Source organism: Triticum urartu, chromosome 4, assembly GCF_003073215.2.
Source record: "Triticum urartu cultivar G1812 chromosome 4, Tu2.1, whole genome shotgun sequence".
Classification (NCBI taxonomy): domain Eukaryota; kingdom Viridiplantae; phylum Streptophyta; class Magnoliopsida; order Poales; family Poaceae; genus Triticum; species Triticum urartu.
Genome location: NC_053025.1, coordinates 593,867,675 through 593,891,291, shown reverse-complemented (window position 1 = coordinate 593,891,291; position 23,617 = coordinate 593,867,675). Strand labels below are relative to the sequence as shown.

The 23,617-nt window shown below is 44.5% G+C and overlaps 1 protein-coding gene across 2 annotated transcripts; it reads left to right on the top strand.

Annotated features, from left to right (window-relative positions):
- Positions 1 to 2,888: 2,888 nt before the first annotated feature.
- Positions 2,889 to 9,159, top strand: LOC125552979 (galactokinase). 2 transcript variants are annotated; one of them, XM_048716703.1, is made up of 13 exons: positions 2,889 to 3,219; positions 3,307 to 3,479; positions 4,405 to 4,451; positions 4,529 to 4,623; positions 4,714 to 4,796; positions 5,412 to 5,480; positions 5,958 to 6,143; positions 6,452 to 6,586; positions 7,649 to 7,798; positions 8,107 to 8,177; positions 8,330 to 8,407; positions 8,521 to 8,662; positions 8,838 to 9,159. In XM_048716703.1, the coding sequence occupies exons 1-13, from the start codon at positions 3,012 to 3,014 to the stop codon at positions 8,946 to 8,948; spliced, it is 1,548 nt and encodes a 515-aa protein (XP_048572660.1). In that variant the 5' UTR covers positions 2,889 to 3,011; the 3' UTR covers positions 8,949 to 9,159. The 2 variants fall into 2 exon arrangements, with proteins under 2 accessions (XP_048572660.1, XP_048572661.1); XM_048716704.1 differs by having other exon boundaries at positions 2,890 to 3,219; positions 7,664 to 7,798.
- Positions 9,160 to 23,617: the final 14,458 nt, after the last annotated feature.

The following is a 23,617-nucleotide window of genomic DNA, read 5'->3' as shown; positions in this document are numbered from 1 at the left end:
TGGTAAAAGCGGTTCTCACGGCCATAGCAATCTATCATCTAACCCCCCTTGATATCCCGGTTGAGGTGCGGAAGAAAATCGATAGCCTAAGACGTGCCTATCTTTGGGCAGGCTGCGACAAGGTGTCTAGAGGCAAATGTAAGGTTAACTGGAACCTTGTCTGCAAACCCAAGATTTTCGGCGGCCTGGGTGTGCTAAACCTCCAAAATTTTGCCACCGCCCTTCGACTCCGCTGGCTTTGGTTCGAGTGGGCTGACCCCCCCAAAACTTGGGCTGGAATGGAGACACCCTGTAGCAATGCTGACAGAGATCTCTTTGCGACATTCACGAGTGTGACCATTAGTGATGGTAAAAAGGCAAAATTCTGGGAATCGTCATGGCTTAATGGCCTCAGACCAAAAGACGTCGCGCCCAAGATCTTTGAGATATCTAAGAGGAAGGCGTCTTCGGTCAACAAAGCGCTGGATAACCACTTCTGGGTCAGTCAGATCGACGCTTCTCAGGGCCTCTCTTTGGCCCATATCCAGGAGTTCGCCAACCTTTGGGGAATGCTTCAGGATGTTACCCTCAACCTGGATAGAGAGGACACCATACATTGGAAATTCACCTCCACCAATGAATATTCGGCGGCCACTGCTTACATGGCGCAGTTTGCAGGACAAGTTCTCAGCCCGACCTCTACCACGATATGGAAGACTTGGGCTCCGCCGAAATACAATTTTTTTTCTTGGTTGATCATCCAAAATCGTGTGTGGACGGCCGATCGGTTGCAACGGCGGGGATGGCCGAATTGCGGCTTCTGCCCCCTTTGCAAGCAGGTTCAGGAGTCATCTCCTCACATCCTCTTCCAGTGCAGATATAGTGCCTGAGTTTGAAACGAAATCATCGCTTGGCTTGGCATTCATGGCCAATCAACGACGGCTTGGCGTCAGGAGATCTCTGTCCAGGATTGGTGGCTCAAGACGATCAACTCTGGAGGCCACATCAATAAAGCCATTGCCTCCGTTATGATGCTTGTCTCGTGGGAAATTTGGAAGGAGCGAAATGCGAGAGTCTTCCGCAACACGGCCACCCCGACCACTGTCATTGTCGCGAAGATCAAAGAGGAGGCCCGCCTTTGGTCGTTGGCTGGAGCGAGCCACCTGAGTAAGCTTATGTCGCGAGAGTAGTCTCTCCTTTGTTCCTGCCGTTTTACGACTTATGTCTAAACCTTCTTCTTAATCAATGATATGGCAAGTCTTTTGCCTTGTTTCAGAAAAAATACTGAGACATAACAAAGTCGCAGTCGACTGAGACTTAGCAAAACTGATTAACAATTTTTTAAACACGGTACTAATGTAGGCGCTCATATATACACGCGTGAGTGACTCATCCATATGTGTTACATATGGACCCTACGTGCATCACCGAAAATCCTGAAATAAATCCAAGATAATGCATTTGGTCTCACTATCTGCCCTGTGTGACGAGTCGAACAACCCTGCCTAACTTTCATAAAACGTGACCTTTATGCGTTAAAACTAGGGAAAACTCTTCTCGTCGGATCATAACTTCCTCTTTTAGGAATGACATTATACTTTTCCCTCAAAATTCATAGGGGCACGCAGGTGCGGCCTGCGCGGCCACCTCGATTGCCACGCGATCCACAAAGTAGCTCAATCCCGGACAAGGGCACAATAGATAGTTTTATGTTTTAATTTTTGAAACTTATGACATTGCATCTGAAACTTAGGATTTTGTCAGTCGCTCGTATCAAGTTTCAGAATTGAAATTTTAAGATTACGTTTTGTTGGCCACTAGTACTAAAACTTTGTGCTTTTGTCGGTCCCTCGTACTAAGTTTCAAAAGTTGAAACTTGACAAAATTTCAAAAACTCGTCATAACGGATCTCATCTGTAAGCCCTCGTCACGAGAAACACATAAATGGAAATATAGTTTGATTTAAATTTTTTTGGTTTAAAATATACGAAAGATTAAAAATCAGAAGCCAACAGAAAAAGCACGCGCAAGTGGCCTTGCATCTGCCGGCCACAAATTCTCTCTCCCTCCTTCCCAAGGCTTGGGGAGATCCCTGAAGATTTTTTCTGAAGGGCTTAGATTAGGAAAAAATAGCCTTTGGCCTTCCAACTCTTCATCCTTTGCGTTTACCAACCCCCTCCGCCCAAGTGATTTCTATCTAGCTTCGTCACTGTGTGGCACCTCTAAGAGAAGGTGATTTTATGACTTTGGTGAGCGAAGGGAGTAAATAAAATCAATGATCACACAATTAGGCAGGATTCCAGCCGCGCACCGATTTTTGTGACTTTGGTGAGTGAAGAGAGTAAATAAAATGGTGATTCTGTGACTTTGGTTTCTATCTAGCTTCGCCACTGAATGACACATCAAGCGCCCACAATACATACATAGGCCTCCACGCTAAAGAAGAATCCGTGACTTTGGTGAGCGAAAGGAGTAAATAAAACCTGTGAACACACAATTTAGCCACCACAATCAAACTAGTCATTGCTGCCAAAGAGCACATGTGGATGTACCTCCTTGATATTAATATATTCTCTTTGTTGAAAAAAAATGTGGATTAAAACCCTTTTTTGGGTCAATCACAATCACCTTCAACGTATACTTTTTTTTTTGAAAGCACCTTCCACGTATACTGCTACTACCTGATTGCGCGGTCGTTGTCAAGTGTCAACCCAACTGCGACAAGTCAGCAAACAAAATCCCGTGGAACGGGATAAGCATCCCCTCTCCTTTTCCTCCCCCCTTGGATGGATACCTCTGGAGAGAAAAGATAAAAGAAAAAGGATGGGATAAAACCCATCCACATCCACAAGTCCGTTACGCCCACGTGGCGCCACGCCGCTATATACGCGGCCCGAACCGCTATCCCGGAGCAGATCGCCGCCTGTCACGGTTGCAACTTGCTTCGGGGGTCAAACCGCAGACAGAGCAGGGGAGAGTCCAAACTTCTTCCTTCTCGAACCACCCGAGAGAGACAGAGGGAGATAGCGGCGATGGCGACCAAGGAGGCCAAGGTGGTTCCCGCCGGCGACGTCGACGCCGCCGTCGACGGCGAGGAGCTGGTCCCGGCGCTGGCGTCGCTGGAGCCGGTGTACGGCGCGGGGTCGGCGCTCGACGAGGCGCGCCTCCGCTTCGCCCGCCTCGCCGACCGCTTCCGCGCCCTCTACGCCGCCGGCCCCGCCCTCTTCGCCCGCTCCCCAGGTGCGTCCGTTGGCTGGTCGGTTTCCCGGTGCCGGCGATTTGGGAGTGGCTGATTTGCTGACTGATGCGTGGCGCGTGCTCGTGCAGGGAGGGTGAATCTCATCGGGGAGCACATCGACTACGAGGGCTACTCGGTGCTGCCCATGGCCATCCGCCAGGACATGATCGTCGCCATCCGCAGGGCCGACGGCGGCCTCGTCCGCGTCGCCAATGTCGACGACAAGTACGCCACCTGCGTCTACCCCGCCGACCCCGACAAGGTACTAATAACAAGTTAATCCTCTGCTCCGCTCCGCCATGCTCTGCTCTGCTCTGAGATCGGATTCCGGAATATTCCCCTTCACGCAACGCCGTGATTGAAGGGGTTGGGTTGCTATCCAATCCGCCGAAAACAGATAAAGCGGAGTTTTCGGTTCAGGATTCCAGCCGTGCGCCGAATTTTTTATTTTCGTAATAAAATTACTTTGTTCTGCTGGGGAGGTAGGGCACGCGAATCTCGTTCCTAACTTGTGGTGCGGCGGGCGGTTGCATTATCATGATATTTTGGATAGCAGAAAGCCCGTGATGCGTGGCATGGACCAGTTCCGTGCCCTGCCCGTGAACTCACTAATTTGTGTTTGTGATTCCTAACCCCTGTTGGCTCACTAGCGTGTGGAGCCTCCTTTTTTTTTTTTTTTGAAAGTGCGTGTTGGGCCTCCTGCTTGTGCAACATATGCTGTTGCCCTCTCTCGGATGTGCAATGGAGGGCCGCGGGAGCTCCAGAAACCTCGAGCACTGGCAAGGGGATGCTGGAAACGATTACTTTGCCCTACCAATTTTGGTCACAACACTGGAGGCATGGTCAAATTTGGATGGGTCATTCAAATTGGAATGCAGAACAATCCTAAGTGTGCAGTAAATAGATGCCCGATGCAGCGAATGCAACCGGAGTTTGTTGATTCAGAACAATTGCCGATAAATAAAATAAGTCTGTCGTGCTCAGGAATCAAAACAAAACAAGCGTGCCCTTTTTCTGTTCTTTTCGGAATCATTTGGGATAGATACTCATAGCACCATCACTTGCCTTGCGGTGGCACAGGATTTGCTTTTGTCCATGTTGCTATCTGTCATCAGCCTCACTTATATGATTCTTTCTGCATGTCACCTTTGTTTCGGTCATTGATTGCTAAAAAAATTGTTGTGCAGGAAATTGACATCAAGAACCACAAATGGGGCCACTACTTTATGTGTGGGTATGTTTAGCTACTTACTGGTAAAGTCATTGCTCTGTTTATTTCTTTCGCTTGACTGCTTAATCCTCTGTCTGCAGATACAAGGGAGTGTATGAATATGCTAGGTCTAAAGGGATAGATATGGGTGAACCTGTTGCTCTTGATGTCGTAGTTGATGGCACAGTCCCTCAAGGTATTATGGAGGAATTTAATTTTTTATGGTCACCTTGAATGATATCATGTGTACCAAAGTTTGTAATGTCTCTGTGTTGCTCTTATTTAGGATCTGGACTTTCAAGCTCAGCAGCATTTGTCTGTTCGGCAACAATTGCTATCATGGGAATTCTTGGTAAAAACTTCCCAAAGGTATTCCTTACCACAAATCAAACATTACTGTAATTGCTGTGCACCCATTAATCAAAGGTGAACCTTTCATGGATGAAGCTTTTGATTGGAGGCTTCAAGGAGGAACTGTTCTCGAATAATTGCCACAATAAACCAAATCACCATATCCCTCTGTAAACTAATATAAGAGCATTTAGATCACTAAATAGTGATCTAAATGATCTTATGTTAGTTTATAGAGGGAGTATAATATAAGGATGCATAAGTGATCAACTTGTCAGGTTCTGGAAACTTGATGTGCTAATTGCAAAATTTGACCCTGAGCTAGTGCATCTTTTTTTTTGTGTCAACTGGATATGTTATGTTTATCTTATGAAAGAACATATACACGTGCTGAGGTAGTGGTGATGCCCTTTTCACAATAATATAATAACTTTTGTATTTGACTAGTACAAAGTGTGGAGATAAAAATGATTTTGGTGGTGCTGAATTGTTGCAGTATTGCTGTTATTGATATGATTTCATATGGAACAGTAACTAGGTGTTTTCAAAAACATGTATCCAATTTTTTTTGTGTTCACAAACAAGCTTCCTATGATTGTTTCGTATTTCTGATTGTCTATTCAAATCATGCAGAAAGAAGTTGCCCAATTTACTTGTAAATCTGAGCGCCATATTGGGACACAGTCAGGGGGCATGGATCAGGTAATTGACACCATACTGCTTATGGACAAATCATATTTTATTTTTCTGCTTAATTCATGTCATTTAAGTGAAGTCAAAGTAGTGGTAAGATAAAAAGACTTGTTTGAAACTAACTTGCGGGCAGGATAGTATGTATAGCTGATTTCCTCCAGTAAATATTTTTTACATTCAGTAAATATGTTGTACCTGGGACACCATAGAGGAATCCTGGCAGCAGGTTACCATGTTTGCTATGCCTTATTCTTTGCAGAATCAGAAATTTTAGCTTTGTGTTCCAAGATCCTTTTTGTGTATCATTCTTACATGCTAAAAACAATATGACCCACCCTCGATATTATTCATTGGAGGAAGATATGTGTTCAATAAAGGATGCAAAACTTGATATGTCACTTCATGCACTACTCACACTGTTTAAGATGCTTTTAGACCACGTTATATTGTTTTTTTGAGTTAATTTATGTCACTATATTTTTCCAGGCTATATCTATCATGGCCAAACCTGGATTTGCTGAGTTGATAGATTTCAATCCAATTAAAGCAACAGATGTGCAACTACCTTCTGGTGGTACATTTGTGATTGCCCACTGTCTGGCAGAGTCCAAGAAAGCAGAGACAGCTGCTACAAACTACAACAACCGCGTTGTAGAGTGTCGCTTGGCAGCGGTAAGAGATTCTTCTTTTCAAAATTAACATATAAAAAAAAGATTGCACAACTTATTCTATTGCACCTTATTGCTAGACAGCTATATTTCATTTCTTGTTTTGAATTGAATGTCTTAAAAATATGGAAGGTCCCAAATGCGTTGCCACTGCATCCCCGCAAGCAATTCTGAAACAACATATGTAGTTTTATCTAGAGAATGTGTTTCGCTGTTTTCAGTTTTCGTTGTTAACTGTGGAAAAGAAACTGGAGATATACATCTTCATTTGTTATCTATCAAGGTAATATTTTTCTGTTTGCATTTTTACAGATTGTTCTCGCCATCAAACTAGGGATGGATACAAAAAAAGCCGTCACATCTGTTACGACCCTCTCTGATGTTGAGGGACTATGCGTCTCCTTTGCTGGCAAAGAAGGTTCTTCTGATCCTGGAGTTGCTGTGAAGGTACATAACCTTACTAAAATTTAGGATGTGGCCAAGGAGGATGTGCTTTTGCATACAAAGAATGTGTGCTTCTTTAATTTTCTCTGTTCATCCTTATGTTGCAGGCTTGCGGCAGATAGATACATTTGTATACGTCGGGACATAATATAGATAACTGTGACTCACAATTTTCATAAAATGCTAGTATAGCTACAATATGTTAAGGTGATAGCATGCATCAGTAGTGTAACCAGCTAAGGGCAACTCTAACCGATCCCCTAAAAGTTAGTGGAGTATCCGGCCGAGTAAACGTAGTGGAGGAAAATTATCCTCCTATATAGGTGGCCGCACCTAGCCGATCCCCTAAACCTAGTGGAGTAAATTATTATTTTTGCATAGTTTCTTTTGTTTTAGCCGCACCTAGCTGCGTGAACTTGAAACACAAAAAGAATACAGACAAACATATGAAGTGATGATAGCGTGATACTCGAACTAAAAACTGGATATGATTCCCATATTCCTGGTGTCCTTGGGTGTTTACCTTATCCTGCCAATTTACAGCAACCTATATGTGGTTCAGCTAATTAAAATTTCAGTGAAGTTCTTGATGTCCTTGTGGTCGCAACTATTTTCCTTTTGGAGTTATATGTCAGCTAACATATAAGCAAAAAATTCTAAATTCTAACATACGAGCAGAATCTAATTTCTGTCAAAATTGGCTGAGGCAAATGCTGGAGATTTGCTGTTAAAAAGTTCCTTCTGGAAGCCTGAGCAAACCATCTCTGATCTTGAAGTTATCTTAATCGTTCCTAGTTAGAGATGTCAGCACTTGCCTGGGTTGCCATTAGTGCTGCCTAATGGTGAAACTTGGATCTTTGAAGTATGCTTCGAGAACTGCTTTTGTTGCAACAGAGCCTCTCTGCCATATACTTTTTCTTGTTTAGAAATAAACATTGGTATTTGGTACTAAGGATAAGAATTTCATTATGCCTAGCTATACATATTATCCGGGAAAAGAAGTGCTGCTTTTGCAACAGTAAATATTTCTCATGTTTTGTTTTTACTTTGCACTTCTCTGATCAGCGTGCAACTCTGCAGAAGCTATTGCATGAGGAGCCATATACGTTGGAGGAAATAGAGAAAATTACAGGTCAAAGCCTAGCAACTGTCTTCCAGAGCTCTCAAACTTCCTTGGATGTTTTGAGAGCTGCAAAGCATTTCAAGTTATTTCAGGTGAATTCAACTTCATTGTTCTGTTTTTCTTACGTGCATCCATGAAGATGCATATCGCACTCTACTTAGTTTATAACAAACTAATTTGAAGACTCAGAAACTTCCCTCTCCCCTGACACTCTATTTTGGCGCCATTCCATGTCAGCACAACTGGTCTTTGACTTCCACCTATAATGCACACACTTCACGAGTCTAGCACACTTTAGTTTACTTTAACTTGAGCCTTCTGTAACTTAAGATTGAGATTTTTTCTTCATTGTATGATGCTAAGTATTGAGTCTACTTTCCGAACATGTGCGTAATTTCAGCGTGCCTCTCATGTGTACTCTGAAGCAAGGCGGGTGTATGCGTTTAGGGATACTGTATTATCCAAACTCAGGTGAGTTGATTAACCTCAACTTCAGTCACCATGTATTATTCTCTGCATATACTCTCATCATAGATGACCTGGATAAAGTTTGTTTGACCTGTTATACTCAGCATTTTCCTTCTAAACTCCGTGATACGGCGCTGACCATTACTTGCTTGCAGCGATGAAGGTATGCTTAAGAAGCTCGGTGATCTAATGAACGATAGCCATCATAGCTGCAGTGTGCTATATGAATGCAGGTATGTGTTTGGTGTACTCTGTCATTTATTAAAATCCAAACACTCATGTGTTATGAAACAACTTTTTTTTAACAATTAATTAATGAGCATACTGATGTATTCCTCTGCATTAGCTGTCCCGAGTTGGAAGAGCTTGTAAAAGTGTGCCGGGACAATGGGGCACTCGGAGCGCGGCTCACAGGAGCCGGGTGGGGCGGCTGCGCAGTCGCCCTAGTCAAGGAGGGCATCGTCCCACAGTTCATCCTCAATTTGAAGGTATACGCGGGAACCCTCAGCTCACCTAGAACCAGCGACATCATCCAAACTAGCAGCGAATGCACAATGCTTTCCCTTTTAACCGACCCTCAACCTGTAACAAGGGGACGGCGGTAAAGAATAAGAGTATCAGTCGTTGGCAACTAAAAACGGATTGTTTTCCCTCTCTTTGCAGGAGAAGTACTACAAATCAAGGATCGACAGGGGAGTGATCAAGCAGAGCGACCTTGGCCTGTATGTGTTCGCGTCGAAGCCGTCGAGCGGCGCGGCCATACTGAGGCTGTAGATCGACCACCGCCGTCCGTGGCCGGTCACTTGTACATGCACACATACTCGCCCACAACCTATTGCTCGAATAAACGCGTGCTCGCCTCGAGGCGAGCACGCCGCCGTTAGCTAATTTAGCCCCCGCCCATGCGTGTCTGAATGTACAATGCTACAATGTGTCGTATTTATCGTTGTTTATTATGGGCGATCTGACTGCCAGGTTATCTACATATGCTGCTGTTGGCCCTCTCCAAGAGGCACGGAGTCCCGATGGTTGATGCATCGCTAATCTTTTTCTTCTCTTTTTTGAGGTGTGGTTACATTACCTGACACTCACGTCGACTAGCTATGAACAACGGGAGAGGTGTGCTGTCCTGGGAACTTTGCAGAAAGGACCACAACGGAAACCCCAAGCACCACTGAGACACTTTTCTTGACCCGGACAACGCCAGAGTCCAGGAAATCTTGTGAATATGATGGCACTGTCAGGTACATGGTACACGGTTCAATGTTGAGCTCACTTGCAGCTGCATGCTCGTGCAACCATGGATGTCAGGCGCGGGCTAAGGTGCTTGGTGGACATATACAAGACTAGGAGGTGAGCGTCACGACGACGGGGCATAGTCTCGGGCCAGCGCTGAATGCGTTCGACATCGCCAAGAATAGCTTACTAACGCCACAACAGCCGCCGGCCTCTGCGTTCTGTCACATCCGCAAAGACATCGTGCCCACGTAACCGGCGGCGCTGCTCTACCATGACGTGGGCTCCGAGCTGGCCACCGACATTGGCGCGTCGCGATTCCCGAGGGCGCCGTCGCCTGGTTCGCCGTTGTCGATGGGACCATCGCAGGGTGATTTGGGGCGTTTTTTTGGGTGAAAATAGTGCCTCTTGGGCATCGCCGGCGAAAATTTCGGCTTGGGGGGGGGGGGGGGGGGGGGGGGTTCCCAGTGACGACCACAACGACATCGGCCAAAAAATATTTTTAAAACCCAAAGTCGACGAAATTTGGTTGATTTGGATGAAATATAGGCGATTTCATTCATATTTTAGGCGAATTTACATAGATTAAAAAACCTAGTCTAGTTGTTCATGCCGAGGAGTTTGTTAAATTAGTTTTTGGCCGATGCCGTTGTGGTCGCCGACCCCCCCCCCCCCCCCCCCCCCCCCCCAAAGCCGAAATTTTTGCCGGCGACGCCACAAGAGGCGCTATTTTTGCCCGAAAAACATCCTTGGGGGGCCGAACAGGTGGAGATGCTCTAAACCACACGGCGGCCAATGCTGACCCTCAGCTGAAGAAGCTATTGTTTGCGGTCGTGATATAATATTGCTTTCTAGACTTTCACATGCTATTCTTTGGACTGGAGGTTGGCTTTGGGATGAGGTACCGTTCAAACAATAGTACCGCAGATGATAAAAGATATTACATTTTGATCTTTTAGATTTGGTAAGTAGCTTTGGGATGAGGTACCGTTCAAACAATAGTCCATCCTCTTGTTTAAGCCTGCTCTTTAGATTTTTTAGATTTGGTAAGTGTTTGTTTCTATGTGATGTTTGGGTCTATTCTTTTGGTTGTTTTTCCATCAAAGGGGCGGTGGTTGAAGACATTTGCATGGTCTTTGAAGTAAAACCTATAATATTTCAGGAATTGATTTGGGCGCAATCTTGCTACGTACCTAAATCTTTTTTTGGCCTCCTTTACTTCTCCTGTGTGCTACCAGATTGCTCTAATCCAGGCATTGCTAATCTGCATTCCTCTAATGACAATGTTTTTCAAATTCAAGCAGTAAGATAAGGCCTTTAGAAATTCACCTGGACGTCTGATGTCATCTGCACTATATTGGACTGTATTTTTCTGCATCATGTACATTTTCCCCTCCTTTATAAATTCTGCAACTCTGTAAATCTTATATTGTTGAATAGGTGCATGGATTGGAGCTTAATTCCCAGGTTTACAAATGGGATTTGGAGCTGATGCTCAATGCGGAGTTGGTTTTATTTATGGTTTTGGAAATTCAACTGCATATGACGAGATAAGTGATTTAGGTTTTCGATTATTGTGTAATTGTTCTCTCAGTTTCATTGATTATATGGTAGAGTATATGTGTAAAACCCTGCTTTATAGGAAGATGTTATTTTGTCCAGACCTGCTTGTATTTTATTAGCTGGTTTCCAGAACAACATATAGTGCATGTGGTGAACCAAATTTGCTCCACCAAAGTGCAGATCCAAGGCAAATGTTTTTGAGAGAATCATTATATCTTGAATGTTGCTGTGGCAATTACATGAGGGGTTCATTTGCACAATATGCTTGTTTCCAGTCCAAGCTATAGATGATCTTACTTCAAGCAAGAAAGTGTTAAGGCTATAACTCCTTGTCATTGGTAGATGCTAGAATCGGACGAATACCCAGTAAACACAAAGTTAGCAATGGCAATGCATGTTTTAAAATAGTTGTTGCTTGCTTATATTTTTTGTGTTTTCAGTTGGTATGGGCTTGGAAGCATGCTGTCGACAGAAGGAATGCATCATTTTGTCAAACTATTGGATGTATAACTAATTTCATACTGTTTTCAGTGTGTGCATCTGCAGCAATGTTGTATTGACACATTGATATGGTGGCAGGAAGAAGATCCATGATGGTACTTTGGGGTTCTTGCGTTCAACCCTCTTGTAGATATTGAAAAGCATGAAATGCACATTAGATTATGTATTGGGTACATATTCACGGTTTTCTCTACCAGAGTATATTGCTTCTCTATTGTTTGGCCAAGTAATCTGGATTCACCTTATATTCTTGAAGGTATTAGTCTATCAAATTATTAATCTATATTTCATTTTCCAAGAAATCAAAGGAGGAGTCAAACATTGTACGAGCTTCGACTAGCAAAACCTGCCCTCGGAGGTGGTGGCCAACAATGAGGTGACAACGCTTCATGAGAAAACCTTGTCTGAGGCCGTGAGCTGATGCAACCTCAGGAAGATTAGTGATATTTGGCTATGTTAGAGGATTAGTGATAGAAGAAAAAGTTATTAGGTTAATAGAAACTATTGGGCAATTTTTATTTGTATATGTGATTTTAATCCTGGCTTAGGAGGGTTCGTGTGATAGGAACTATCACTCATGCACTGCTAATCAAATGAGGGAACTTTGTGATTTTTTATGTATATCATTGCAAAATTGTTTGGGGAAATTGGTGAATTTGTCAGAACTTTGAGAATGGAGTAGATGGCGAATGTTGGAAGACATTCGAAGTTAGTGATTAATTGGAATGCCTATGGCAATTTGGTTTACTTGAGAAAACATATGCAAATTTGGAGTTGGGTGGCAATGTAGAGTTAAAGCCAAGAAACTTGTGATATATTCATTTGTCAATCCATAAGTTAGGGATGATGGGACGGACTATGGCAGTTTGGAAGACTAGGAGAAAGCACGAGGTAGATTTGGATCAGGGTGACAACATAGCGAAGCAATAATGCAATGACCGAGGAGCTAAAGTCAAGGGGCTCGTGATAGATCCATTTATGGCCCGTGGCAATGCACGAGCATTGAACTAGTGTTGGTAGGAGAGCTGCCAAATCCTTAGACTAGAAAGGGGTATTATAAGTAACACTCTGGAGGAGGAATGCACTATATAAGGCGAGTGCCAAAAAAGGAAAAAAGAAAAAAAAGGTTGCTTGATTTATCCAGGAATGCTGGTTGAAACGTAAACATCGGCTATAGCTAGACTAAAGCACCACACTACATATAACACGCCAGAAGACGACACCCCACAAGACACCTAACTGGGCACTTTATGATCAGATTGTTCATTGAAATTAGTTGAATCTTTTGAAGTTTTTTTGCTGTATAATTGAATAGCTTTGTATGCTCTCCGACCTATCTATCTTCTTTGGCCAAGTTTGATGGGTATTTCTTCGAGGGAGTGATGCATAGTAGTGGGTTCTAATCTTGCCATGAACTATATCCCAGTGACAGAAAGGGACAAGACACATATTATATTGAATTATATTGTTGCCACCAAGGATAAACAATGGTTTCTTGTCATATTGCTTGATACTTTATTGTCTAAATTATGTCATCTTACTTATTCCAATGCTCTGTGTATCATGAACTTAATACTTCGAGATATATGCTATATAGCGGTCTTGAGGTGGAGTATTAGTTGTATATGTAGTTGGATAACGGTCTATATATCACGAACGTAATGCCTATATGAGATTACAATGAATGACCATAGTCATAAATGTAAAGATTGCAGTTTAATCGTTGCCCAACTGTAATTTGTTCACCACACTACAAGGTATGCTAATGAGAGATGCCACTAGTGAACCTATGCCCCGTTGGGTCTATTCTCCATTTTTGAAAACTCTATCAAAAAAATTATACTTCTCTGTACCGTTTCTTTAATTTATCTATCTATCAATTCTTACCATACCATGCAATTTATTCTTGTAAGTAGCAAGACAAGAAGCTATACAACCTTCTTGATGTGTTGGGGACAAACTTTTTGTGTTTTGTGTGCAGGTACCAGTGACTTTGTTTGCTGGAAAAAATTCTTCTGGTTTGATAAACCTTGGTTCTCAAATCATGGGAAATGCATATTACTAGATAAGTTCACCCTTATACTTGAGGATTATCCAACCACTCTTACAAGAAAGCAAGTAGAAGCCAACAAAGCAAAACTAAAATCCTTCATATTAGGGACATCTAAACCTCCAAAAACCTTCTTCACGGCCACAAGGCCCCAATGAGCCAAGTGATATTTGTGCATGTCACCCAAGTTACCCCAAACGAAGTGAGCCGTTTGTGATGAAATAACATTTAAAACCCATTTTGCAAACTCAGCAACAGAATTTGGACTCAGAAATTGAGTTAATTGCACCATTTATACATGAATTTGTCCCCATTGCTCAGTCTAGGCAAATGGTGCAATTAACTCCAATGTTATACTCCCTCCGTTTTCTTACACAAGACCACTATCAAAAATACATTTTGCATCTATATAAGGCCACCAACAGTAATCGAGGCAAAGATTAATGATGTTTTCTATACTAGCAACTTGTTTAATACTTGCATGCATGTAGTCGTAATGACACTTAATTAGCTACTTTCTTCCCATTCCTTCCTTGCATGCATATGGGCGTATTAATGATCGCAGTTAACTAAAAGAAAAGTTAGCTTGCAAAATAGTTATTAAATTTTACCTTAGTACCTGTAATCTGAGTTTGTGGCCTTTTAAAAGGGAGTGGAGGGAGTGACAAAATATTATTGATTCACCACGGCCAGAAGATCGGAAACATCTTTCGAACTTGTATATTGGACTTGTTCCCCTAAAGAAAATCCTTGTGTTGTTTCTTCCAGCGAGCGCACGGATCGACATGGCATGCACATAATGGCATCTCCAACGCTGCCCTCCCAAAATGGAGACACTATTTGTCCGTGGATAGTGACGTGAGAGCTGACCATCCAACCGTGCCCGCATCCATTCCAAAAAAAAATTGAACATACCGAGCGAATGTCATCAAACATGACCAAATTCATTGTAGTTCAGACATAATTTACAAAACACAGATGATATTTCATATGTTTAACTAAAAACTAAAAAACCTAGACTAACTTTTAGCGAATAGTGAGCTCGTACGCGTGGCTGTCCTGGCCGGGCAAATAGCTCCCATGCGACGTCGTTGGTGTGAACTGTCTCTCATGCGACGTCGTTGGCTGTAATAGCTCTCATGCGACATCTGCATTGGAAAAAATAGCTCCCATGCGACACACCATTTACGTGGCTAGTTGGCTGTTAGTTAGGCTGAGGTTTGGTTAGGACACTAGGGGTTATGTGCTCTGACTGGTGGGGTCCACCTATGGCCACGTAGACAAGAGTCAACCGTCCACGACTCGACCTGGGACTGTGTGACCTGCTCGACTCGCCCGTGCTGGACTGGGCGAGCGGCGCCGCCGTAAGCATCTTCTCCGGCAGCGGTTTCTTCTCCACGATGGTGGAGCGCATTTTTCGGCAGCGGCAGAGCTATTGCGAGGTGAGCCCGAAACCCTAGTCCCACTCCCCAGAATTTTGGGGGATCTGTGGCCTCATGCTGCCCTCTGTTTCTTGGCGATTTAGAATCGGGCTCCATTGGATCTGGGGGTTGTTTCTTCTCCGCGGCCCGGTGGTGGAGCGCCTATCTCTGCAGCGGCTATTGCGAGTGAGTATTTTCCAAACACTACTCCCATTCCACTGAATTTTGGATAAATCTGTGGCCTCATGCTGCCCCTGTTTCTTGGCGTTTTAGAATCTCGATTGGATAGGAGATGGAGCGAGGGCTGGATGAGATGGAGCGAGGAGACAGTGCTTCAAATCGGTAACGCCACCCTCTTTTCTTGGCGATTTAGAATCGAACTCGATTTGGTAGTGACTGCCGCCGCTGCCTGCCATTGACAAAACAGGGGAGGTTCAGGTTCTACCACCACATTCGCAATTATAGTGGAATTTTTTCCCTGTAAAGCCAAGCTCAGTGATGGCAGTGTCCAAGACATTGATAGAGATACCACCGTGAGGTTGGATGTCGAATTTGCAGATGTTGATCCCCAGGAATTGGAGAGCATGAAGGAGAAGGCCGTGGGCAATTTGGTGGAGAGAATTGGGGAGAGTATTGTTTGGGGTCCAGAACAAGAGGTATCTCTGCAACATTTCGATAACTATAATGGTGAATATGTGAGAATTGAAGATGGAGAATCCATGGTTGCTGAAATTGATCAGCAAGAAGGGTGGGCAAGCAAACAAGTAACATTTTATGCAGAGCTAATTGATCTGCAAACTCATTCCAGAGTTGGTTATGTGCAATCAAAGAGGGCTGCACAGATGGAAGATGATGAGTGGGTTTCACAAAAGAAGATGTTGGCATTGTTGACTGAACCGACTGTAGTAGCTGAAGATACAGGGATGGATGCAGATGGAGAGGAGGGAACCCATGGTGCTAGGAAGATTGTTGTTGACTGGAATGTAGTAGAGTTGAATGAAAAAACAGATTTGGTCATTACACCAATATCTGACATTGATATGGCCGAAATGTTTGGCATTCAAGTTGATGACAAAGATAAGGAGAAGGATGACAGTTCTTTGCCTGCTGAAGGTAACACAGGCCCTAGAAATGCAAATGAGGATGAAGAACAGCTGGTGAGAGAGGCTGCAAATGATGTGGATGATGCAGATGATAATGAGCTGGTTTGTTTGTATGACAAAGAGAACCCAGTTATTGAGGTGGGAAAGTTGTGGCCAAGCATGAAGGAGTTTAGGATGTCTTTCAGGACCTATGCAGTGAAAAAAGAGTTTGATGCCAAGACTATGTGGACTGATCGAAAGAAATTTTATGCTCGGTGCAAAGGTTATGATGGTGGTGGCAATCCTTGTAAATGGTACTTGTCTGCCAGACTACAACCTGATGGAAGTACAGTAAGGGTAAATCAAATACCACACCAGCATACATGTATGACCACTTCACAGAGAGTTTCAAAGATGACATCACAGCTTTGGGTTACAGAGAAGATTACTCCTATTTTAGCCAAGACTCCAAACACTACTGCAAAGAGGCTTAAAGTTGACTTGGAGAAGCTGTACCCCATCCAGCTGCAATATACCACAGTGTGGAAAGCAAAACAAAGGGCCATGAAATCATTGTATGGTGACTGGGCAAATACATTTAGGATATTGTATAGTTTTAAAGCAGAGGTGGAGAAGAGGTCACCTGGGAGTGTGGTGGAGATAGATACAGAGGTAATAGAGGATGGCAAGGTTTTATTCAACAATTTTTTTATGTGTTTGAAGCCTTGCATAGATGGATTCAAAGCAGGTTGTCGTCCATATTTGAGCATAGACTCATCATTTTTGACTGGAAAGTGGAATGGTCAGTTGGCTGCATGCAATGCTCTAGATGGACACAACTGGATGTTCCCAATTGCAATAGGAATGTTTCAATCAGAGACAGAGGCATCATGGATATGGTTCATGATGCAACTGAAAAGATGCATAGGGCCAGTTTCTCCTTTGGCCATCCACACAGATGCATGTAAAGGGTTGGAAAATGTAGTAAAAATGTTTTCCCCCATGCTGAGCAGAGGGAGTGCTTTGGACATATGTGGATGAATCTGATAAAAAAATTCAGAGGAGATGAATTTGGGCGCATGTGGCTAGCAGCAAGATCCTACACTAGACAGACACATTCCTATCACCTTGGTAAGATATTGGCATCATGTAGTGATAATGAATTTGCTTCATGGTTGAACACCCACCATTCTCTGTTGTGGTATAGATCAGGTTTTAATACTGCCATAAATGTGATCATATCAACAACAACTTGGCAGAAAGTTTTAACAACAAAGTGAAGGATTTGAAAGACTTGCCTGTGCATGACATGGTGGACCAAATAAGGATCATGATCATGCGTTTGTGGGAGTTGAGAGGAAAAATTGCTAATATTTTGGAAGGGAACAAGCTTCCAGCAGTGGTACAACAGGTGGTCAACAGGAGTAGAAATCTTTCACATCTATCTGTTGAGAAATCTTCCTTGTGGGGTGCTGAAGTTAGAGATACAAAGAGTGGCAAGAGGCATGTGGTAAATACTGAGTTGCATGAGTGCACTTGCCAAGAGTGGCAACACACTGGAAAACCATGTGAGCATTCCATACTTTTTTTGGCATCTAAACCCAGGTTAAATATGCACCCATATTTGCATGAGTGTTATTCAGTACAAAAATTCAAAGCTGCATATGCAAGTCCAATTCCTGCACTGACTGACCAATCTCAGTGGCCTGAGGTGGAAATAGAATTTACATTGTGTCCCCCTGTCACTAGAAGAAAGGCTGGGAGGCCTAAACAGAGCAGATTCAAAGCTTGGTTTGAGAAAGGTGGTTGTAGTAAGAAGGGGAAAAAGGAAAAGGAAAAGAATGATAAGCCCAAAAGGGCTCAAAAAGGTAACAAAAATAGGTGCAAGTTGTGTGAGGTACTTGGGCACAGAATTGGTTCATCCAAGTGCATCTACACTCCTCAGAGACCAAAGTATGTTTATGTTACTGTTTTTGCAAGTTTTTGATTTTGCTACTTGTTCTAGTATCTAACCAAGTCAAATGCTTTATTTTTTAGGAGGAAGCATGCAGAAAAAGCCCCACCTCTTATTGTTGAACAATGCTGGCCAGTGAAAAAAGCAAGACTCAATGGCTATAGACGGAAGAGCACTAAGCAGATAATGTTTGGTGACAAAGACATGGAGCTAACTGAAACTGTTACTGCTGAACATGAGCTAAGTGTTTCTGTTTTGGACGATGTGATGCATATTGAATCTGTTTTGCAGACTCTAGGGCAATCTGAAACTGTTGCAGATGAAGCAACTGTTGTGCTGCCATGCGAATCTGCTTTGACAACTGTGTTGCCATGTTTGGAGGTTGTGCTGCCAAGTGTTGAGTTGCAAACTGAAGTAGTTGAACAATGTGTGCCATCTACTCAATCTGCAGAAGTGCAAACTGAAGAAGTGGGACATGATCAGGTGCAAAAGTTGAGGGGGGCTAGTGGAGTTTGCAAGGGGCCAAAAAGCAAGAGCATCAACATCAAGAAACTATGCGCCGTGGAACCAAACGGTGGAAAAAAGCAGAAGAAATCGAGTCGAAATCATTCAAATTTGATGTGAAAACTTAAGTTTGTTGTCATTTCATGTGAAAACTTATGTTCTTTCATGTGAAAACTTATGTGCTATGATGTTGATTTGACTTGAAATAAACAAATTTGAACCGACATTCAAATTTGAACCTATCTCCAATATTTTTTGAGTTCATTTGTTTGTTATGTGATGTTGCATCGTTTTCTGTACTACTATGCACTTTAGTTCATAAATCCAACCCTTTTTGTGAAGTCCAACTCATAGTCACTGAAAATGTTGTCCAAACAGGCTCCAAAGTAAGGGAAAACGGCCCCATTTCTAAGCAAGTTTTTTTCGACCTTCTCAAAATCACCCAAAAAAGATTTTCTTAGCTTATATTATACCTATATAGGATCAATACGAAGTCTCACCTTTTTTTGAATAAGTATTCATATTATTTAATTTATTTTTGAAAAAACACCCTTTAATACAAAGTCAGCAATAAAACAAGTTTAAAAATTTTAAATGCAAAAATAACTTCAGATCCTCCTTAGTCACTCTAAAATGAAGCTAAGGTGATGTTTTTGATTTTTTTGTATTTTCAAAACCTCAAACCCTCTTCTCACTCCTTTGAACTCTATGCAACCTCAGTCGAGATAGTCCAGTTTGTGAAGGTTTTTTCATGCAAAGATCATTAGATCAAGTTTATCATTTTATATCATAACTATGTAACATAAAAAGGCTATATGCGCAGGTTTTTCATTTTTTATATTTTTTTGAATTAGTTATACACATTTGAATGTTCGGTCAAACCTTTCAAAACCCCGTTGACTGCCTCAAAACCCTGTAACCCTAGCGCCAAACGTCCACCGTCGATCTAACCCTAACGCCAAACTGCGGCCGTCAGATAGGCCTTCTAGAAGGATTCCGCGGGGGCGATCCGTGGGCTCCAATCTGATTGGCCACCGTTTTTTCTCTCTGACGAACAGATAACGTTGAGCGGGGGAGCATCTAAGTGACCGTTGGGCCGAGCGGATCGGGCCCGACAGAGCCTGGCATGCGTGCGCACGGCTGTCGAGAGGGGGGGATGGGCTGCATGCGAGAGGGTCAATGACATGTGGGCCATCCCTGTCCCATGCATGCCATGCAACGTCGCAGCCTAGCTATTCTTTGCTCGTGAACGCCTAGCCATTTGCATGCGGGCTTGCATGCATGCATCGACGCAGTAAAGCACGACAAGGGCGCAGCGTATAGGTACGTCGCATCTAAGCTATTTTAACAAATGCATGTTTGAACGAGACAGACGCGTCGGTGGTACAACTCCTTTTCCAGTGTCACGCGCGGATGAACGGGCCTGTTTCCACGCGGCCTCTTTGGATGCTCTGCCCGCCGTTTTTTGAATTAATGCCCGCAATTACTTATGCCAGTGCGAACGGAGAAGAGAAAACGATCGAGAAGGCACCGTGTACACATTGACCACGGCTGCAGCGCGGCTATAAAAGGGCACCATTTCCTCATCCTCTCACACTCATCTCTCAAGCCTCCTCCCCTTCTTCTTTTCGAGCCAAATCCACCACTCGAGCCACCATGCAGTCAACGGCCCTACCTACCATCGCCCTCGCACCGTGCCGGAGAGGCAGTACCCGGCCGGAGTCGTCATCGAGAATAGCCTGAGGGTGTGGGCCATCTCTAGGTGGAGGGGCCCTAGAGAGTTGGCTCGCTTCTTCCTCCAAGCCGGCTACCGCCACCTCCCTCCGGGCACTCCGCCCATGTTCCACCTCCACGAGCAGTATGATGGCAACGCCAACGGACTCATCATCGGCCTCTACGTCACCTTCACCAACCCCTACGACGCTCACCACCTCCTCGGGGAGGTGTTCTGGTGTGGATGCGAGTTTATCGCGTTCACGACCTACAAAATCTTCACCAACTTCCACCACATCTTCCCTCACCCCAACGGCATGCACACCCTCCCCTACCAGATGCCGGAGAACGACGAGTGAGGGGCCCAAGGAGGAGGGGCCAAGGAGTGGCAAGGAGGAGGGGCCAAGGAGTTGTTCAAGGGGCTGTTCAAGTTTGAGTCTTCTATCTATCTAGTTTGTGTTTGTGTTGGTTCGGGCATGTGTGCCCGTGTCTTCTATGTATCTAGTTTTAATTATTTTACTTTCATGTTTTATAAACTATATGTAGTGGGGGGATGCCCCTCTATATGTTCTATCTATCTATGCTACTAGGGTACCCGATGCCCCTCTATCTATCTATATGTTTTTTCGGTCCTAAAGTTTCTCCATTGCATTTTATTTATGTGGCCATGTGTACTAAAAAATGCACTAAAACATGATCCAATCATATAAGTTGTTGTTAGCACATGTCTAGTTAATTATCTTCCTTTTATGTTTTATGCACTATATGTTGTAAGGGATGCCCCTCTATGTTGTAAGGAGATGCTACTAGGGGCACACTAGATGTATTCTTTTTTTGAGAGGGGCACAACCTTTTTCGGTTGAAACACACGAGTAAAAACTTTGAAAACACCATAGCACAAGTCACAAAAATATTAAAAAATGGTGCTTGGTTGAAATAAACTAGAACCAAACAATTGCAACTTTTTTGGTTCACAAAGACTGCAAGTTGGACTGCTAACTAGAACCAACCTTTTGTTTTAGCCGAAACAACACGGGACCCTACCATCGGACACGATAGCTTATGCATAAAAATAGCTCAAATAATTATCAGATGAGTTATCTCAAAAAAGGTGACTGCAGGAAACTTAAAATTTGTGAAATAACCTAAAGTCGAGAAGATATATCGATGTCAATGACCATGTGCACTTTTTTTTGCATTAGCTACACTTTATGTTCTATATGGGCCTGGCCTTTTTGGGCAACGGGCTGTGGACGAACCTTTTTTTCCTTTTCTCCCTCTACCACTAAAACTGAAACTGATGACGAACTGAAGAACTAAAAATACGGGGCCGAAACAGAGTGGAGAGGACATGCTGAATTCGTACATCACAACACTTTTTATTCAAATATACATATCATTACGATTACAAATGATGCCCAATCTATTCACTTACGACTAATTATCATCACATAAACAAATGCGAGAGCAATTAAACAAACATAAAAAAGTCCGGCCATCAGCCCCATCAAATTGCCCTGCTTCTGCAATTCGATGAGTTTCTTCATCTGCTTGTTCAGCTTCTTCAGCTCTGCCGTCACTACTGCATCCCCCACAGTAGCCCCAATGGAATGGGCAGATCCAGGGGCCCCAGATCCAGACGCGCCCGGTCCAAACTTGCCAACTTCTCTGCCTCCAACGGTAAATCGAGCTCCCCTGATGCACCCTCCAGTTGAATCCGCTCTATGCACTCATCTAGCCACTCAAAATGGGTGCATTGCTTCAATTTCTGAAATTGGAAAGATGAACCCTAAATCCCAAATCCGATGAAAAATGGGGAAAAATTGGGCAAATATGAAATTAGGAGACAAAAACCAAAATTGGCATATTGAGAAGTAAAATCTCACCTTTCCCTGCTCTGGTTTGCTCTCGCATTTCATGAATTCCCGCCCAAGGTTGCCATTCTTGTCGGTCGTTGTGACTAGCCGCTTCAGGGGTGCGATACATGGGCATGTAGGGCACCTTGTCATGGGCACTGCGCCATAGCGCGGCCCTGAGCGGCGGGAGGCTGAAGCGGAGCTCGACATTGCTAGGCCGCGGCCCGGAACGGCGTTGTTGCGTGTCGTCGCCGGAGAAGAAGAACAACAACAGTCGGGGAGGGGGGAGGGGGGGGGAGGATGGGCTCGGGTGCTGCACGGCTCGGTGTCCTCTTGTAGCAATGCTGACCTGGATAATTTAGTGGGTCCCACGTAGTGGGTCCTGCTCACCTGACCAATGCTGAGTTGGATAAGTTAGTGGGTCCCATGCTGTGGGTCCCGCTCACCTGATTCGAGTTTTAAACATGTGTCTTTGGATTAGGCAGCAGTGTCGCATGGGAGCTATTTTTTCCAACGCAGATGTCGCATGAGAGCTATTACAGCCAACGACGTCGCATGAGAGACAGTTCACACCAACGACGTCGCATGGGAGCTATTTGCCCGTCCTGGCCGACTGCATTGCCATCGCTATCCGTGTCGCCGCCGTCGTTGTTAGAGTAGTCCTTCCAGTGGCGGAGAGGCACGGGGGAGTGGCAGCCCTGCCCGGCTGCTGTGTGGCCCTCACGAAGGAGCTTCTCCGTTTCCTCCTGCACCGTGCGAAGGGCCGCTGCAGCCAATGCCGACCTTGGCCGTGGTTCCCTGGCTGCGTCCTTGCCCCTGCCGGCGCCACCGTGTGGCCATCTCTCCGATTGTGAGCGAACGGTCATGAGCCCAGGCCTCCGCAAGGTCGGGGCCCTCGCAGACCTAGTCCAGGGCCTCTGATTTGGCAAATGTGGAGCAGAGCACAACTCATGTCTTGTCGCCCTATCATCGGCCAACACGATGGCCCATGATGACGAGGAGCCGCCGCCATGACCACCGAGGTAGTCGAGGAGGTGGTCGCGCACCTTCACGATTGCTGGCTGATGAAGCTATGTCATGGCGATGACGACTTGTCCTTCGCGGTGTCCGATTTGGACGATGTTGTTGCGGGGCAATAGGATTGCAGCTCTGCCTTCACACATTGGAGAGGAGGTGCCACCGGCTCCTTCTTCACGTGTGTTGGTGGCGACGTCGGACCATGGTCCGGGGCGACCCTCCGTCAGCAGTTGAGTCTGCCGCAAGAACTCGTCATCCTGACCGTGCCCTCCTAGAGGAGGCACGGTTTCTGCAGCGGCGCCTGGTTCTCCTCAACGCCAGAGGGGATGACGATCTCCTTGTCGAAGGAGTCGGTGAGTGTGGATCTCAAGAGCCCCGAGGATCAACGGTAGCGGCGTCAAGATCTGGAGCTGGCACCACCTACGGGCTCGGAGAACCACGACTTGGGCATGGTGGATCATGGGTCGGAAGTAGAGAGGTGGCTGGGAGCGAATAGGAGTTTAGAGGGGTGCAATGTGTACGGTGCCAAAGCACGAGTTAAATATG

Excerpts from the sequence above, each read along its gene's own strand:
- LOC125552979 (XM_048716703.1), top strand. The coding sequence starts at position 3,012 with ATGGCGACCAAGGAGGCCAAGGTGGTTCCCGCCGGCGACGTCGACGCC. Across the intron at positions 6,144-6,451 it reads TAGAGTGTCGCTTGGCAGCG|ATTGTTCTCGCCATCAAACT; the intron begins GTAAGAGATTCT and ends GCATTTTTACAG. Across the intron at positions 6,587-7,648 it reads ATCCTGGAGTTGCTGTGAAG|CGTGCAACTCTGCAGAAGCT; the intron begins GTACATAACCTT and ends TTCTCTGATCAG.